Source organism: Phyllobates terribilis, unplaced genomic scaffold, assembly GCF_046119375.1.
Source record: "Phyllobates terribilis strain yellow unplaced genomic scaffold, ASM4611937v1 Scaffold_8__6_contigs__length_399053987, whole genome shotgun sequence".
Taxonomy (NCBI): Eukaryota; Metazoa; Chordata; class Amphibia; order Anura; family Dendrobatidae; genus Phyllobates; species Phyllobates terribilis.
The window spans coordinates 121,889,337-121,908,910 of record NW_027362768.1 but is presented as its reverse complement, the minus strand read 5'-3'; the positions used below and the strand labels follow the sequence as shown (position 1 = coordinate 121,908,910).

Genomic DNA, 19,574 nt, shown 5'->3' with positions numbered 1-19,574 from the left:
TTACCATCAGTATGGCATCCATTCTTCTCATATGTTAAAAAGCAGGAAGATTTCCAAGCTTCTAATGATTAGGCTACATGTGCTGTCCAATTTGTTTTTTCTCACAACACAATGACCAATAAAGTTTTAGGGATCAATTCATCCGTGAAAATCACCAATCCAAGAGTAAGATCCTTGAGACTCCGAGCAGGTCCTATTCTGATCCATGTTCACCTTATGAAAACCACTGACAGCACATGTACCGCAAACACCGCCGCGTGAATGAGGAATTATTAAGAGAACAGACAATGATGGCGAGAATCATCCAGCTCTATGATCAGTACTTTAAAAGGCAGTATGTATGGCCACATGTATGTGAAATTGCACCCGTGGGATTAGGCTAGGTCTCCACGGTGACACCGCATTATCTTCAAATTCAAGTAACATTGCAAAATTACTGAGTTCAATGCTTCTTTATGGAAAAATAAAAATTGCAAGCTACCAAAATGATTCATTTTATTATTGATCAACTACAGTACGGTTGTTCAATCCAAAAAGGTAATAAAATTGAAGGATTTCAGAAAGTAAAAAGTGATTTTTTTTTCTTTCTTAGAAGAATATCAATGTGTGCAGAATTATTGGACAACTATAAGAGCTCATTCAGACGTTCGTGCCAAATCGGTCCAAGCACAAACCGCTAATGCACAGGTTTGGGAGTTGATTTTGAATCCATCTTCAAAAAGATCCAACTAGCTCATCTATAATAATACCAGCAGATTGTAGTACCCCACCTCCATCTTTCTGAGTGGAAGCGGAGGTCTGTACCCATTAATGAATAATGCAAGAACTCGGCACTCAGAATTTAGTTTCAAAATTGAATAGCCGTAAAGAGAGTGTTTACACAGTAGACATTTCGGTCCCATGGACTGCCATTTCGTAACAAGCGGTGGATACCGCGTTATGACGCCACACATGTATGAAGCTTTGTGCAGGACAGTGATTTATACCTCTCCTGGGAGACACCGAGTCCCACACTTAACCCTTCTATGGCATAGCCTTACAGAGTGTACTGATGAAGGTCTATGGGACCGAAACGTCTGCTGTGTAAATAGTGTTGAGCCACCCCCGTAGTGTTCGAGTTCGGTTCGGTTCGTCGAACACCCGTGTGTTCGCCGAACTGTTCGTCGAACACCTTCGAACACCGTTAAAACCAATGGCAGGCAAACAAAAACACATAGAAACACATAGAAAACACCTTCAAAGGTGTCCAAAAGCTGACAAACTGCTCAGAAGACACAACTAACACATGGAAAAGTGACAAGTACATATAGTCATGCGAAAAGAAAAGAGGTGGAGGAGTAAAAGGAGGGGGAGACACAGATATAGGCATGTCATGCCCTTCTAAAATCCAAAAAGTGAGAAGCCGAGACGGCCAGTCCGCTCCTGCCCGTGCCACCTCCGTGTCGCCGGGTTTGTGCCAGAGCCGCGGTGAACCCTGACGGCCAGCCCCCCTCTCCCAATACTGGTACCTGTCCGCTGGTGGGTCGAGAGAGCCCCCCTGTGGTGGAGGCAGCTCTAAGCTTTTTAATTTAAATTGTCCCTCTAATTTGAATGAATACACTTTAAATCCATTTACAAGGATCTATTGGAGGGCAAGTCTCATGCCAGCAGCCGCGTAATTCCAGCTCCAGTAGCGTCCACTAAAGCTGCTGCAGTAAAAAAGCTTTTATAAGGATCGAGCTCGGCTGTCCACCGCAAGGCATCCTAGTGCCAGTCCCAGCCCCTATGCCTTGGGGTGCCTCCTGATGCTCTTCACTGAGTATCCCGTGGTCCCAAAGCATTTCCTTTGAAAAAATTAAGTGTCCAAACTACAGGTGGTGTAGCTTGCTTAACAGCCGGGATAATCCGCTGACTAGCAGACACTGCTACTAGGCACAAAGTATTTCCTGGGCTAGATGCAGTTAAAAATTTGTAAGTAGATACTCTCGTTGGATGCTGAGAAAGCATTCCATAGAGTCTCCTGGCACGCCATATATGATTCTCTTAAAAAGCTTGGGGTAGGGGTCTAGGGGACCCTTTTATAGCCAAAATCACAGCCCTGTATCACAATACGTCACCTAGGCTGAAGATAAATGGAACTGTAGCACCGAGGGCTCGGTTGCTACAGACGTATTGCACCTCACCCAGAGGTGTGATATCTCACTCTCAGATAAGGATGGAGTGTGGATCAGGACCCGACACCTGCATGCATTACACCACATTGCCGTGGGGCAGGGCGACCAATATGCCCCTGAGATGGGCACGACAGTCCCTGTCCCTGGCTGGAGTGGGGGGAGGGAACACTGAGGAAGGGGAACCCTGCAGTGCAGGAGCAGGGAGGAAGCAGTTCCTGGGTGCATTGAGAAGGGAGTATAAAAGGTGGGCACCATCTTAGTTCAGTGCAGAGAAGTCTGAGCAGAAGTGGCAGGGAGCAGGGGCTCTGCATGAGCTCTGCTCCGGAGGCGGGCCTAGTAACAGAGGCCCAGGCCTGCAAGAGGGAGAAGGAAGGAAGAGGAGCGGAGAAGGCTCCAGGAACGAGGAATGAAGGGATCCCAGGGGTGCGGACGGGCGAGTCGCCACCGCACGCCCGAATCCACCTGCGTGGAGGGGTCAGGCCAAAGGGGGAGACCGGTCCCCGAACTAGTGGAGGCAGGAAACGACCCTCAGCTAGAAACCGGAGGCTCTGACATTTTATGTGGCGCAGCCCCTTGCTCCACCCGCTAGGAAGGCACCACATAGGGTCAGGGAAACTGGCGCCAAGTTTACCAAGAGGAGGCCCGAGGCAGCCGGACAGAAGTGTTGGTAAGAAAGGCCAGACAAAGGACACACAAAGGGGGTCCTGTGAAGCGCTCCAAAGTTATCTGGGAGTTGTCTGAGCCCCTCACCTGGTGAGCACAGTACGACGTGGGCAGCCGTTACCTGCAGACGTGGTCTGGAAAATAAGAACTGTGAGTAAAGGCCCTGAACTGCATCACTGACTCCGTGTCGTTACTGCTGCTGCCCTGCACCATCACCCCCATCCTCCGCATACACTGCCCTGAGGCTATACTCCTCCCGTGGGGAGTTATGCTACGCTCTGCTGCACCCACAACACCAGCCTTAGCGGTCTGCCCTGTAGCGGCGGTTCACTCTGACCGCAATCCACGGGTGGCGTAGTCGGACATTTAAACATCAAAACCACATAAATAGTTCCGCCACTGGTTTGACCGCCCTGAGCCACGGAACCGGATCGCCGCCACGAAGACTACAACCACCAGCATCCACCAAAAAGGGTCCGGCTCCGGGTGTCCCAAGGCCCAGGGGGTGCGTCAGAACATTTTCATCACCTTTCACAATCACCAATGGGACAAGGCAGGGATGTCCTCTGTCCCCTCTCTTATACATCCTAGTGACGGAGCACCTGCTCTCATCAATTCGCCATAACCCCAATATTAGGTGGATTGAGGTGGGAGGCACCGAGTACAAGTGCTCTCTATTTGCTGATGATGTCCTAGTATATATCACTCAATCACATATATCCATCCCTGCTGTTATGGCTGAAATAGATCACTTTGTTACATGGTAAAATTTTAAAATCAGTGCAGCGAAGTCTGAGGCCCTCGATGTCTCCCTCCCTAAATCCATATAGGATTCCATCCAGTCCAACTTTCCCTTTGCCTGGCCCTCACAGGGTATCAAATACTTAGGAATTCCTATTCATAGAGACCTCTCCCATCTATGTTATCTTAATTTTGGGCCCTTTATTGAACAATTCCATACAGACCACTGTTGGCAAGTTAGAATTGTAAGATTCACTACGTGCACCACTGGTATTTTGTGGAAAAGCACATGTAAGATTCTGCAACAGTCTCTGCTGATACTCCTGCATGCGTGCATCCCTTTCTATGGCAGGAATAATTTCTGCAAATTTACTTTTGTACCGGGGATCTAACAGTGTGGCAACCCAGTAGTCAGGATTATTTCTAATTCTCACAATTCGAGGGTCATGTTGCAGGTAGTGCAGCAAGAAGGCACTCATGTGTGTTGCGCATCCAGGAGCACCAAGTCCCTGTTGTGTTGGTGGCGAGGTAACAATCATGCTTCCTTCCTCTGTCCTCTCCCCCCAACCTCGCACAACAGAAATGTGATCAAGGTCTCCCTCATCTGATGAGTCTTCCATCAGTTCGTCCTCTACTTCTTCCTGGGCTCCTGCACCTTCCTCACTAGTTTGGCTGCTACCATGCGCCCTGGTAAAATCATCTCCCCCACCCTCACATGCCTGCCGCCCTGGTGCTGCCGACCGTCTGGACCTTGCAGATGTTAGCCCTTCCGCATACAACTCCTCCTCCTCTACTTCCTCCACCTCCTCTTGTGCCACCACCTGACTCCGAATTCTGTTTAACATGTGCTCCAGCATGTAAATCACCGGAATAGTCATGCTGATAATGGCATCGTCAGCACTAAACATCTTCATCGCCATTTCAAAACTGTGCAGAAGGGTGCATAGGTCCCTGATCTGAGACCACTCCTCCAGTGTGATTTGCCCCACCTCTGAATCTCGTTGGCCCAGGCTATACGTCAGAACGTATTGCACCAGGGCTTGTCGGTGCTGCCACAGTCGCTGCAACATGTGCAGAGTTGAATTCCACCGGGTAGGCACATCGCATTTTAGCCGGTGAAGTGGCAGGCCCAACGACTTCTGTAGAGATGTAAGTCGCTGAGCTGCGGGATGCGAACGGCGGAAGTGAGCACACAGCGACCGTGCCCTCTGCAGAAGGCCATCTAGTCTGGGATAGTGGGCTAAAAATTGCTGGACAACCAGGTTCAACACGTGAGCCATACAAGGCACGTGTGTGACATTGCCCTGGCGAAGGGCCGCACCCAGGTTTGCAGCATTGTCGCACACGGCCTTCCCTGGTTTCAGGTCCAGTGGAGACAACCATTCATGAAATTGGTTCTCCAGAGCTGACCACAACTCCTCAGCTGTGTGACTCACATTTCCCAGACATTTCAATGTAAAAACCGCCTGATGACGTTGAGCCCTACTGCCAGCATAGTAAGGAGGTGTGCAGGATCCCTTCTGCGCAGTTAGAAAGCTTGTGGCATGACCAGACAGGCTTTGGGTGCAGGTGGAAGACCGAGAGGAGGTTGAGGAGGCAGAAGCAGTGGAGGAAAAATGACAAAGAGGATTGACGCACAACTCGTGGGGACGGCAAGACTTGGACAGCAGCCCCTTGTCCTGCTGTCACCATAGTTACCCAGTGCCCAGTCAGCGACATGTAACGCCCCTGTCCATGCCTACTCGTCCAAGTGTCTGTGGTGAAATGCACCCTGTCACACACAGAGTTTCTCAAAGAAGCGGTGATGTTGTGTGCGACATGCTGGTGGAGCGCAGGCACACCTTTCTTTGAGAAGTAGTGCCGACTGGGCATCTGGTACTGGGGCACAGCGACGGACATAAGGTCTCGAAAATCCTCTGTGTCCACCAGGCGGAAAGGCAGCATTTCTGTAGCCAAGAGCTTGCAGATGGTGAAATTCAACCTCTTAGCTTTCTCATGGCTAGGAGGAAATGGTCTTTTACTTGTCCACATCTGAGGGACCGAGGGCTGGCTATTGTGCTTAGACGGGGTTGATAAGGGTGTCCCCGGCAAACTGCCGGTCTGTGAGGAAGATGCAGGCGGACATGTTAGGTTGCCTTGATCCAAAGGTGGTGCTATCGATGTCGGACAGCGCTCAAGACCAGCTGGTGTTACCACCTCCAAAGAAAATGATGACCTGCCAATCACGCTGGCTGTTGCGGGTAAAGAGGTGGCAGGTCTGCGCCCCAAAACAGGTGTGACTGCTGTCCCCCCAGTCACAGAGGATGAAGAGGCCGCGGATGCACAAGATATGGCAGACGGTGGTTGGCCCGGCCGGCTAGACCGCATTGTAGCACACTGAGCTTCCCACTGCAACTTATGCTTCATGTCCATGTGCCGGTTCATGCATGAAGTACTCAAACTATGTATTTTTTGGCCTCTACTTAGCTTTTGCTGACAAATGTTACAGATAACACGAGTTGGGTCATCTTTATCGATCTGAAAAAATGCCCAGGCTATGCAAGGCTTAGCACCCATGCGACCTGAAGAGCCACCACGACTTGTGGTGAGAGGCAGAGTTGTGTTTGAGGATGCAGTTGTTGACGTGCTTCCAGTACTACGTCTCTGTCCAGGAAGGCGCAACCTGACCTCGTCGTCACTAGCATCTTCCTCCACCTCCTCTGCTGACCTCATCTCTTGGCTGACTGTGGGTTGACAGTAAGTGGGATCTCCGACCTCATCATCATCACCCTGTGCGTTATCACACCCGTCGTCCTCAGAGCCAACCTGTTCCTGCCCTGACAAAAAACTAAAGTTGTCGCTCCAATCAGGTATTTGAGTCTTATCATCGTCTTCCTCATTGTCTCCACCAACAGGAGTTACAGTTTGGGAATGAGGGTCTACATTATGGTCAGAACCTTCTGCGTCTGGTCCTGGATCCGACTCAAAGATTCTGGGCATCAGTGCAGATCATTTCCTCGTCTGGATTCACAGAAGCGCTGGAGTCGACCTCTGATTCCCAGGCTATAGTATGAGTAAACAGCTCTGCAGACTCAACCATCTGTTCTACCTCATACTCAGACGGGCAGCTGGAGATTTGGGAGCTGTGAGGAAGCAAGTGCGATTTGGGTGACACCTTTGAGGACTGGAGTATTTGTGATGTTGAAGTTGATGTGGAGGAGAGCCCACTTAAAGGAGCACTTGATATCCGTTGAAGCACCTGCTGTTTTTGTGCCTCATCTGGAATTTGTAGCGATTGGCGTGGCCGTAAGAAAGGGATCTTATCACATTGTCCGCTAAAAGAAGTAGACATTTTAGTTTGGCTGGAAGATGGTCTTTCTTCTGCACCTACCCCACGGACACAACCTTTTTTCCCCTTCCCAACACGCCTATTCCCCTTTCCACCAGCAGCAGGCCTTTTTCCACTCATTTTGGTGGTTAACTAATTCACAACTCTGGAGTTGTTTGCACAAAAAAAACAATGGATGGTAACCGAGCAGAGCTGAGTGGCCAAACTGTGGTATTAGGCCAAAACTATTGGCTGGGTTAGATGCAGAAAAAAATTATTTTTAATTTGCAACCTGATGGAGGTCAGTATAGATGGACTAATAGACCAAGTCCCACACACCGCTAGAAGCCCAAATATTTTTTCAGAGCTAGATGCAGAAAATTTTTTTATTCAATTTGCAACCTGATGGAGGTCAGTATAGATGGACTAATAGAACAAGTCCCACACGCTGCTAGAAGTCCAAATATTTTTTCAGAGATAAATGAAGAAAAAAATTATTTTTAATTTGCAACCTGATGGAGGTCAGTATAGATGGACTAATAGACCAAGTCCCACACACTGCTAGAAGCCCAAATATTTTTTCAGAGCTAGATGCAGAAAAAAATTATTTTTAATTTGCAACCTGATGGAGGTCAGTATAGATGGACTAATAGAACAAGTCCCACACGCTGCTAGAAGTCCAAATATTTTTTCAGAGATAAATGAAGAAAAAAATTATTTTTAATTTGCAACCTGATGGAGGTCAGTATAGATGGACTAATAGACCAAGTCCCACACACTGCTAGAAGCCCAAATATTTTTTCAGAGCTAGATGCAGAAAAAAATTATTTTTAATTTGCAACCTGATGGAGGTCAGTATAGATGGACTAATAGAACAAGTCCCACACGCTGCTAGAAGCCCAAATATTTTTTCAGAGCTAGATGCAGAAAAAAATTATTTTTAATTTGCAACCTGATGGAGGTCAGTATAGATGGACTAATAGAATGATGCTATGCCCGAAAGATTTTACTTCACTAGGTGCAGTAAAAAAATTGGTATTCTATACACAGGTGGTATATCTTGCAACACAGATAGGCTACTCCACTGACTAACACACTCTGCAATAGGCCAAAAAGGATTAGCTTTGCTAGATTCAGCCAAATGCTGTGAAAAAAACTTGCACAGCACTGGCACAGACCTGCCTGGCAAAAACTGATAGGAACTGATGTAACCTAGTCCTGAAAAGGACTCCAATTACAATTAGTCTTTACTCCCACAATCTATCTATTTAAGAGCACAGACCTGCCTGATAAAAGTCGTAGGAAATGCTGTAACCTAGTCCTTAAAAGGACTGCAATCACAACTATTCCCTACTCCCAAGCTATCTGTATATTTGTGCAAAAATTGGCTTGAAATTAACAAGGTATAGCGCACACAGCAACAGCGGTGCCGTCTAACACGCAGCTGCAGCAGTGAGAAAATGGTGGCGACGGGGAAAATGGCTTGGTCTTATAGGGCAAGGACATGTGACATACACTGCCAATCACACATGCCCTTGCTTGTGTGAAAAAAAGCACTTCGCTCCGTGTGTGCGCTGCTGATAGGCTGACAGATTGCACCTCCCCACTGCAAATGCGGGAAAGAGAAAAAAAAATGGAGATCTTCATTGTTCCTGCAGAGATCCATCCCCTGCCCCTCCCCCCGCCCCGCTGTACACTCAAACTGCGTATTAACATTAATTTTCATCATTACTGAGAAAAAATCCAGTTATGATTTTGGTGCACGAACAGTTATCGAACATAACCTCGAACAGCCGAATTTTTCTCAAATTGTTCGTGTTCGCCGACCGGCTCGAACACCGCCCAAAACAGCTCGAATTTGAGATTGGCGAACAGTTCGAGTAGAACAACGCTCATCTCTATGTGTAAACACTCTCTTTATGGCTATTAACTTTTGAAACTAAATTCTGAATGCCGAGCTCTTGCATTATATGTTTACTGGCGTTTGACCCTGCTCAATCACTAATAATATATATATATATATATATATATATATATATATATAATGAAGTGCAGTGATCTTCTACCTTATTGATGTACCCATTAATGATCCAGGAATGGGTCCATCCATCTGGTCCGTTGTTACTGATCCGGGTGCTGGAACCTCTGTGCTGTGATATAAGGAGGGACCAGAGGGGCATAACTAAGTGCCTGCCTGGACCGACCCTGGCCACACGGCGCTTTAGTCGACTCCGTGAACCAAGGAGGGTCCGGGAAGGTGAACCAGGTGCCACTCCGGGACCGACCTTGTGTGAGAGCAGGCGACTCCCACGGGACTGATGGCCGAGACTGACAGGCACAGCAGATGAGCACGGCAGGTAGACAGGCAGGTGATGCGGGTAGACAAGCAGGCAGGCACGGCAGGTAGACAGGCAGGAGGGCACTGGAACCTAAAGCGCCGTGTGGCCAGGGTCGGTCCTTAGGGCTGAGGAGAGTGTTAGCACACAAACAACAACCTTGCACAGGCACCTCCATTTTGGAGGAGGTGCCTTATATAAGGGCAGTCCTCCGGCCATTGGCCGGGGACTCTTTAGGATGGCGCGCGTGGCCCCTTTAGGAGGGAGGGAGCACGCGCCCTAAGTACAGTGCCTGGGGAGCTGCGCGCGGTGTGCGCACCCCAGGCAGACGCAGGAGGGGAGCCGGAGGATGCTGGACCGGGGCCGTGGCGGTGAGGAGGAATCGGTGTCTCTGCTGGCAGGAGGCAGAGTCGCTGACGCTACATCCGTCAAGAGTCACTCTCATCTCATTAGTCCATAAAACCTTTTAAAAATCTGTCTTCAGATATATCTTGGCGCAGTCTTGACATTTCCACTTCTGCGTCTTGTTCCGTGGTGGTTGGGTTTTAGCCCCCATAAACTCGGCCATGTCTGAACACCTTGTACTTCTGGGCCTCCAGGGAGGTTGCAGTTCTGGAATAGGACAGCACTGGAGGATAATGGATTACTGGTCACTTCACATTTTATTTTTCTCAAATCCTTGGCAGTTAATGTGCGTCTTTTTTCTCAATACGTTATTTGTGACAAAACTTTTGACGGTCCTGTGCTTGCGCCCCAATATCTTAGCCATTTCAAAAGTGCTGCATTCCTCTATAAGACTTGTAACAATATTTGACTTTTCATAATCTGTTAAATCTTTTTTTTTTTTTGGCCCATTTTGCCTGAGGAAAATAAGCTGCCTAATAATCCTGCACACCTTGATAAAGGGAGTTGTATCCTCAGGCAGCATGTCGCAACGCAACACTGTGATTTTAGTGTTGCCCATACACGTCACCCTCACCTTAATGATACTAGCTCTCCAAGTCTCTAATATTCCCTCGGAGCTATGGATTGACTGGGGAATTCTTACCATTATTGTATCTCAATAGCTTTGCTTCATTTTGATTGCCAACCCCTCTTGCCTCACTAAAGATAATAAACATATATTTTCTGAAACGGGTAATGCCAGTGAAAATTTATAGGGAGTTTCCAGGATATATAGTGAATCCTGAAAGTGTGCATTACGTACACTGTAAAGATACCCCCTCAATTCCCAGACTGAGCGGGTTTGTATATTTATGGTCATGTGCTAATTAGTCTCATCCTACTTCGCTCAATAATAGAAATGAGAGAATAATCCTATACATGCGACTGCCCACTTGCACAGGGCAATCATGATAATGTGCTTACCTCTCACAGTCACAAATCTGCAGTCACATAGAGGGTCTGTAGACTTTTCTTCTTACAGGGAAAAACTCTTTAAATACAGTCTTAATATGTTAATGCAATATATGTGGTCAACTATTCCCTATATCCGACTGCTCACTCGTTACCTGCATCTTAAAAACCATCTCCAGAATCCGATCTTTTCTCACCACTGAAACAATGGAACAATTTGATTTTACCAACTCTCATGGATACAAGTTACATAATTTCCACCCCTTTCCTTTATTACTGTTACTACAGTTAATTATAAATGGCCGATAACATAACATTAACGTAGATATGACACTTCTATAGATATGGATGCGAATAGTATTCAGCCAACTGAGATAATTACGTGGCATCTCCACCGTAACAAGGTCAGCGGTAATCCATATCAACCAGAAAAGGACCTGACAGTTGACAGTCCAGGACTTGGAACAGTGCAGGCCATGTGGCAAAAGTCCCTAATTTTTATAGCGGAGTGCATACCTATAATTTTCAACCCTCTTAAGAGATTAAGGCCCAGATTCATCATTGCTTTTGCTCCTTTTTGAATAGAATTAAAATGGTTCTAATAGTCTCTGATGTTTTTGACTTATTATTTAATTTGCACCTTTGTAAGTTCATTTCGCTTAGTTATTTTGTCAGATTCGATATTGTGAGTATGGCTTTTCAATATCAATATATTATATACAAATAAAATAAAATAAAAAAAATAAAAAAAAAAAACACGAAACGAAATAGTAAGGTATAAATAACATAGTAACGAGTAGACTATGTGCACACAATGTCTTACACGTGGGCAAACCCGTTGGGTCTATTCCAAGAGGAATACGCTTCAGGACACGTCAGCATTTTTTTTTTCTGAAGAGTCTTTTTTTTGCATCTTTTTGGTCATTTCTTTAGCGCTTGCTTCATCATTTTTGACCGTCTGCAGTTATTCTGAGTGGTTTTCCATAATTTTTGGGTCGTCTTTTTTAATGGCGTTTTCTGGTCAATCTTTTTCTCCATTCAACGATGAAGAAACCACTAGCGGTTCTTAAAGCAAAAATGCTGGGAAAACGCTGAAAAAAAACGCATGGGCATTTTTCGGACATTGTTTGAACCTTCCCATTGTCACCTTGGAAAATCTTCAGAGTGAAACGATGGCAGAAGAATAGTGAGCACACTTCTTTTAGGTGTTTGGTGTCTTTGGCAAGTGGTTAAAAGACGTACTTTTTACATAGAAATGCAAACGTTATTCTTTTGTGCGTTTCTGAGTACATTTTAGGCAGGTTTGGGGGTTGATGTGCACATAGAATCATTTTTACTCCAGAAAAAAGGAGCAAAGGCATTGATAAATTGAGGGTTTGTTATGATTATTTTGAAGCAGATCCATTCAAAAACTCTCAAAACCCATTTAAAAAGGTATGTGCACACTGCGTCATTTTGACACCAGCGCTGCCGCCAAGGTTTCCCAGGCTAAGCCACTTCAGGAAAACGCCAGCAATCGTTTTCTTGAGGCGGCTTGGCAGTCAGCAGATTTCACTGAATAAGGATAAGTATAGAAAGAGGAAGATTTCCAAGTGAAAAGCACCCGAAAAATGAGCATGTCATTTCTTTTAGCCGGTTCAGGGTTTCGACACCCTGAACCAGTTCAAAGTACTGACATAAGATGGAACATTGCTGTCCACCACGTTCATATTATGGAGAGCTTTTGCAATGGTTTCCAAGCACAATCCACTTGAAAAACATGCTGTGTGTACAGACCTGAAAGGGTACGTGCACAGTGTTTTTGCAGAGTTTTTGGAGCAGAAGCTTCAAGTTTTTGAGGAAGATTTGGAAAGTTTCCGCTCAGTTTCGGATCCAAAATCTTCTCGAAAAACTGTGTGCACATCGCCTAAATAATCTTTGCCTGACCTTTTCATTCCATGAAATGGAAAATAAACTTTGCTCATTCAAGTTTTTTGTTTTTCCGGACAAAGTATTGAAAACCTCACTGCGTAGAAAGATTCCTTGAGGAATCTGCTCCAAACTTGACACGGTCAGGTCAAAAGGTTGCAAAACATCAAGACTGGTGATTTCTGTGACAGCCTTGATCATCACTGTGCTGGAGTGAGATGCGCCAACTTCATTAAGTGTCATAGCCTCTTAACGAAGATGGCGCATCTTTCAACTGCCGTGTGCCATGCAAGAAACGTTACTAGAGTAAGGGGTTGACATATTTCTATTGTAACTTCCGCCACTTTTGAGGTGTAATTTATGATGAATTTGTCGAGCGCACTTGGCCATGCCCTTTCCCACATGAGTTCAGCCAACTTCACAAAAACTTGGCGGAACTGTCTGGAACTGGTGTAAAAACCTCAAATGTGATACAATTTTGCTAGGTTTCATGCAGAAAACTGGAAAAACTGCTTCATGAATCAGGGTTTTAGTTTGGAGAAAAACACTTCAAAACCTCTTCAGAAAAAAAAAAATAAAAAAAAGGGGAGGAGAGAGCTTCCTGAATATATTTCTCTTAAAAACTCCAGGCGACCCTAACCTAAGAAGTAATAAATTTAAGTGGTTCCCTAAAAGCAATGGCTAACACTGGATAAATGGTGCCAGGACACACTGATGTGCCTAAAGTCTGTCTTATGTACATGGTGAAGATGTGTGCACAGTCTCTTGTAGGGCCTGAAACACATCCAGCAAACAAAAGGTAATCCAGCTCCACGTAACCACAAAAATGATTTGCTTTATTAGGTGTGAAAGAGTACCAAAAAAAATCCAGTGCAGATCATTAAAATATCATGATACGAAAAAAAAAACAACATGTTTCACATTTTTGACCCCTCGGCCATGATAAGGTTCATCAACCTGAAACGCGTTGGTTTTATTTTGTATCATGATATTTTAATGATCTGCACTGGATTTTTTTTTGTACTCTTTCACACCTAATAAAGAAAATATTTTTTGTGGTTACGTGGAGCTGCATTACCTTTTGTTTGCTGGAATCTCCCTGCGTCTGTGGGATAGACGCCTCCATTACTCGGACCATCAAAAACAACATGTGGGTGAGCTGGACTCATTTTTTTTCACATGTTGTTTTAGTATAGCACTGCAATAATGCTTCTATAGGAGAATACCTCCGTAATATGGCTGCTTACAGATAACAGGTTGATAATCCATAGCTACAGTACAGTAAAGTTTGTTTTTGAGCATGGGGCCTAATTCACTGTAAAGCAAATTACAGCCTGATTCAAGCTCCCATCCCTTCCTTATAACATTAGAAAACACATCTTAAGAAGGATTAGGAAATTAGATCTAAGGCATATGTCATATTTCCATTAGAGCAGGCCCAAACTTGAATAAATAGCCAAGCTTCAAACTCTCCCAGAATTCACCAGAATCTCCTGGAGCTCGTGTAAAGCCTCCCGGCGTTTAATAACTAATTGCTGCATTGAAAATGGTTTCTATAATCATTGGCTACGTAATCAGTAAATGTTACCTTTAGCATGGCTGTAGATAGATCACCTTTTTTTATATAGTATATTGATATTTATTGCACAGCTTAAAGAGAACCTGACAGCTGATCCATGCTGCCCTATCCATTGGCAGCATGCATCAGGCACTGGCGGTATGAACTCAGCCAGGTCTCTCCCCACCCGCTGGCTTGGATTGACAGGTATCTCCCTGCATGTGCGTACAGGCAGAGATCTGTCGAATCAGAGTCATGCGGAGATGCATGCGGCTCATGGATTGGGCAGCATAGATCAGCAGTCAGGTTCACTTTAAAAAGATATATGATACTAACTGGAAACCATCAGCAAGAAGGCAAGCTGCTGGCAGACGTCTGTTTTTCATATGCGTGTTCTGTGGTTTTGACAGACCCATTATAATCTTTGGTACTGTTCACATGTCCAGTGTTTTTTTGTGGACTGAGTGGCTATATAAAAATATATAAATATATAATATATCATGGAGACATCCGATTTTGGTCTGAGGTAATCAAAGTCACCCATATAAGTCTATGGGTCCATGGATGTCATACAGATGCCATCAGTGTGCTGTCCATTTTTTAACAGGTAGAAGAAGCTTTGCATTTTTTTTTTTTTAAATAAAGAAAATCACTAATGTTAAAAAACTGACACGGATTGTACGTTAAACAAAATGGACTGATTTCAAAGTCTGAATGAGGCCTTATAGTACTTATAGTTTGTGTTGATGGTTGCAGCAGGTTATAATGGGCTAATGACGCGCCCCCTGGGCCACTCGGTGCCGGGCCGGTCCGTGACCCAGGGCGGTCAGTAAAAAGGGGATATTTACAGGGAAATTAAAGTCCTTATATACAGTTTGTGACGCCACCTGTGGTATGCAGCTATATGGAGTCCTGGTGTGCTCCAGGGCAGTGTAGATGTTGCTGTTATGGAAGTAGCACTCGTGGTGCAGTGTGGTGCAGGGGGTGATGGCGCAGCAGTAATAATTGTCAGAGACAGTGGGGTGCAGTCTTCCGGATTTACTCACAGTTCTTACATTGCTCCTGGTTACAACTGCAGATCATAACTTCCCACGTTGTGCTGCGTTCACCGGGCAGGGGCTCAGCCAACCCTCAGGTACCTCCGGAGTACATAACGGGACCCCCTTCTGTGTGTTCCTTCTGGCTCTCTCCCTGCACCTCACACCTAGTGTCCCAATCTAGTGACCGCGGACCTTGCCGGGCGACGTCTTCTCTGTCACCTGGGTCCTCTATGTCTACCTTCTTGGTGAGATAGATGTGGCTTGTGGCTGCAGTACCTGAAATGCTACAGCCTCTGGTTACCTAGTTGAATATTGTAATTCTCACTAGTTAGATGCCGGTCCCCTCTGCGACCTGATCCCTCCACCGCCTGGTAGACTCGGGCGTACGGGTGGCATCCAGCACTGCCCGTACCCCTGGGATCCTCTCTTCACTCCTGGAGCCTTCTCTCTGCTCCCGTTCCTTCCTCCTCTGCTTCTCCTGGGCCTCCTCACTCAGGCCCGCCCTTCCCCTGAGCAGAGCTCCTGCTCCCAACTCTTCCTCTCACTGAAGACCCTTCTAGATTGTTCCACCCTCTCTTTTATATCACTTCTTACTGAGCTCCCTTGAACTACTTCCTCCACCCACACCCACTACATGGCTCCCCCTACTTTGGTTCCCCCCACTCCAACCAGGGAGAGGGCTCAGCAGAGGAGCAGCGCATCTTGCCCCTCCTGCTGGTCTGGAGTAGTGTAGTGTTGGATGCAGGTGTTAGGGTCCCGGGCTGTACTCCTTCCTTACCGGAGAGTGAGATACCACACCTCTGGGTGAGATGCAGTACCTCTGTGGCGACTGTACCCGCAGGGGCGCCACACTAACAATCACAGTCCATTTACCGGAACCACAACATTGTAAATACAGATACTTAAGGTGAATTCTGAGGCTTCGGGGCCCTACGGAAAAACCTTTGATAAGGACTCATACATCTGTGCCATGTAGAATGCTGGTGTTTTCGTACATAGTGGAGATGCTTCTACCTCAGCATCCCTTATAGCCATGTCCCTAAAAATACTCATGTCCCCAAATGTAATTCACCTGCAGATATGGGGTTAACCTGCAGGTTAATAATGTTCTGAAACTGCCCGGCTGCCACACTGAAAGTCCAGCTACTAGGAGGAAATTAACTTTATTCGTCCCAGCAGCCTCCTGCTTTCAGTTATAGAGGCATGGCTTCAGTCACCATTCAGTATAGTGAGCGGTGGCTGCAAGCATGACCCAGCACTGACGGACAGCCGACTCTGTACTTATGCACTGTAGAGCCAGCTGTCAGTCAGTGCCAGGGTGTGGTTACAGCTGCCGTCCACTATGTACTGCGCAGTGACTGAAGCCGCGCCTCTATGACTGAAAGCTGGAGGCTGCAAGGAGGAATAAAGTCCATGTCCTCTCAGCAGCCAGCTTTCAGTGTGTCGGCATCACGGCTTTAGAACGCTATTAACCTGTAGATTAACCTCTTATCAGGTTCCCTTTAAAGATACTGTACAATAGGGCTGGAACTGGAAGCAACATTGTGTAGGGGAGACTTCAAAGGGGATACCAAGCTATATATATATATATTTTATTATTATTTTTGTTTTAAGTCTGCACTGCGTGCATCTCTAGGTTTAAAGGGAACCTGTCATTTGATTCATGCTGCCCAAACCACAGGCAGCACAAATTAGAGCCTCCTCACTGCACGATTGCAGCCAGGTATGTTTGGCTCTGGAATAGCCATAACTAGTCTGGCGCATCTCTCAGTCGGCTTTACCTTGCACCGCTCTATAGTTGATTGACAGCTCTCTCGCCCGTGTGTACATGGGGTGACACCTGTCAGTCATCTAGAGCAGCTCCTTAAACTATGTTTTCTCCGCAATATCAGAGTGTTTCAGAAGAAAATATTTGTTTGAAAATGTACAGCCAGGCTCTGGTTCATGCTGCTTGTTGTTTGGGATTCATGGGACAGGGTTCCTTTAAATGAAATAGTAAAAATATTTTTTGTTAAACTGCTTTGTTTTTTATACTTCCTGGTTTTTTGGCTTTGAGAAAACTATTGCTATAGTTAGGTGCGTTTTACATGCGTTTGTGATGCATTTCCGCTGCGGAAAAACGTGCGCTTTTTACCTGCGGATTTTCCTACCTCTATTGCAATTCTATGGGGAAAATCCACACAGAAAACTCAGTGTACCCATAAGAGAAAATGGCATGTTGCAGATTTGAAACTTGCACTGCAGGTTTGTTTATGCTGAGAAAAAAAAAATAGAAAAGCACACAGGGCATGAAATTTCTAGAAATCCCATCCACTTAGCTGGAACTGTAGGTCACTGCATTTTTGACACAGCAAAAATATGCAGCGTCAAAAACGTGCCAAAAATGGCCTAATAGGCAGTGGCAATACTTGTTTGACATGCCTAGGGGGAAGCAAAAATAAATAAAAAAAAAAATATATATATATATATATATATATATATATATATATATATATATAAAAAAAAGTGACAATTATATGAAGAGTTCACATATATTCACGTTACACCGGCATAATCAGACACAAAAAAAATAGCATAATTCCAATCATTACAGTAATAACTTGAAAGGTATACACATCAAAGGATTAATTAGTCTAAGCTTCTACCTCTTCCCAACCGCACCCAATGAAAGCGTAATATTTCATGATACATAAAAACTTTGTAGCATTGGAACAATTCCGGAGGAAAAAAGAAAAAAAAAAAAAAAATCTCATTCATACTTTAAATTTAAGTTATAGTTTCTGCCACCTTTATTCAGGACCACGCCACAGAGATATGTCTGTGTTGGATTGCCCTTTTGAATGATGACAGATCAATGTGAACAGAAGCTTAATTTGGAACCATATGTAATACTATATGTTAGATTATAAATACAGTATAATATCAACTGATCTGTATACATACATATGCCATTGTGGCCAGATTTTTTTTTTAATTATATATATACACACACGGTTATGGTTGCAAACATGAAAATTTTTGTAAAAATAAGTGCACCTGTAGTTTTTTTTAAACTTGCACCGTCCATGTGAATGTCGTACGTATGTTGGTGACCAGTTTGCCCATCTATGGCACAGTGTTCACGGTTCACATACAAGCACACATGTCCCAGCACTTACATTATGAAGCAGCAAATGTAAAAGTTTTTACACAAAGGACCCAAAGGTCCGTCCCAAGTGTCCTAATGAAAGTAACATTTACATAGCTGGAAATCCATCCTCATACTTGATCAGTAGTTTGACACCGAGCCTTTGGCATTAATGCCCAGCGAGGAGTATGCCATCCGTGAGACTCTCATACATATCTAGTTGTACATCACTGTTCAGACATCCACATTGCTACAATCAATCCCACTGATAATATAAAGGATATGCCATACAGTGCCAGCTTGTAATAAGACACATTTACTTACAGTAATGGCCAGGAGCCTTTCCTTCAGCAGCTCAGCTTCTTCCATCCTGTAAAGTTACACAGAAGACATTCAGGTCTGAGCAGTCTTAGGAGGAACTGCAGCACAGCTGAAGACAGAGCAGCTGTGAGACTTAAGTGCAACCCTGATGTGAAGCTGGGAAGACTTTCTTAATGGACAAGTGTATGGATCAGCCCAGACAGGCTCATGTAGGAGGGTGTGCTCTGCAGGCAGGCAGGCGGCGGGCAGGCACTCACATTGCCTGTGCCATGACTGACAGCCAGCACAAGTTTCTATCTTTTAACAAGCTGTCAGCTCTTTCCTCCTAAGTACACAGATATTGTGTTTCCCCAGCTCTTATGTCACTGAATCCCATATATAACATTGTTGGCTGTTTCCTGTTTGTTTAGCCCTTTGGAGCTGTAGTACGTCACCATGATGTGGCATTTACTGCTACAATAATTCATAAAACACATGTAAGTGCACCGACGTGATGTGTCTTTGTCGTACAGGTGCACGAAGCTGTCTATAGACACAACTAATTCACATGCGATATAATTCATATACTTAAAAGGAACCCGACGGCACATTTTTACATATAGAAGTAGTGGTATGGCTGTATAGCCGCTTGTCCCACTATAAAAATGATACTTTTTTTGTAGAGATCGGATGTGCCAGTCATGAGAAATCTAGTGTAGAAGCCATATGCAAATCTGGTTAAAAGTCCAGTGGGGGCGTGTCAGTGCGTTTGGAAGAAATGGCACACCCCCAGTGCACTTCACGGCTGATTTGCATAAGGCTTCTACACTAGATTTCTCATGGCTGGCACATCCGATCTCTCCAAAAAAGGTGTAGGACAAGCACCTATACAGCTATAACACTACTTCCATATTTAAAAACATACTGAGAGCAGAAATCATAACCAAAAGCTCTCAGCTCTCCAGAAATAACAGTTTTAGCGAATATGACATAATATGTCTTAATATGACAATTTTATTCCTGTTAGGATAGGGTCACACAACCAAATTTTTCCGCATCCGAGAAAAACGGTCTCATTATTCTGA

General features: G+C 45.1%; 1 protein-coding gene across 6 annotated transcripts in view; it reads right to left on the bottom strand.

Moving 5' to 3' along the window:
* Positions 1–19,574, bottom strand: part of PALMD (palmdelphin) — a 154,286-nt gene that overhangs the window by 61,236 nt on the left and 73,476 nt on the right. For 4 of the 6 annotated variants that reach the window (XM_073643252.1, XM_073643255.1, XM_073643250.1 and 1 more), the window contains one exon: positions 18,514–18,559. The exons of the other annotated variants lie outside the window; for them this stretch is intronic. In XM_073643252.1, the coding sequence (XP_073499353.1) occupies positions 18,514–18,558 (45 nt within the window). In that variant the 5' untranslated portion in view covers position 18,559. The remainder of the gene's footprint in view (positions 1–18,513; positions 18,560–19,574) is intronic. 6 annotated transcript variants of the gene reach the window in all.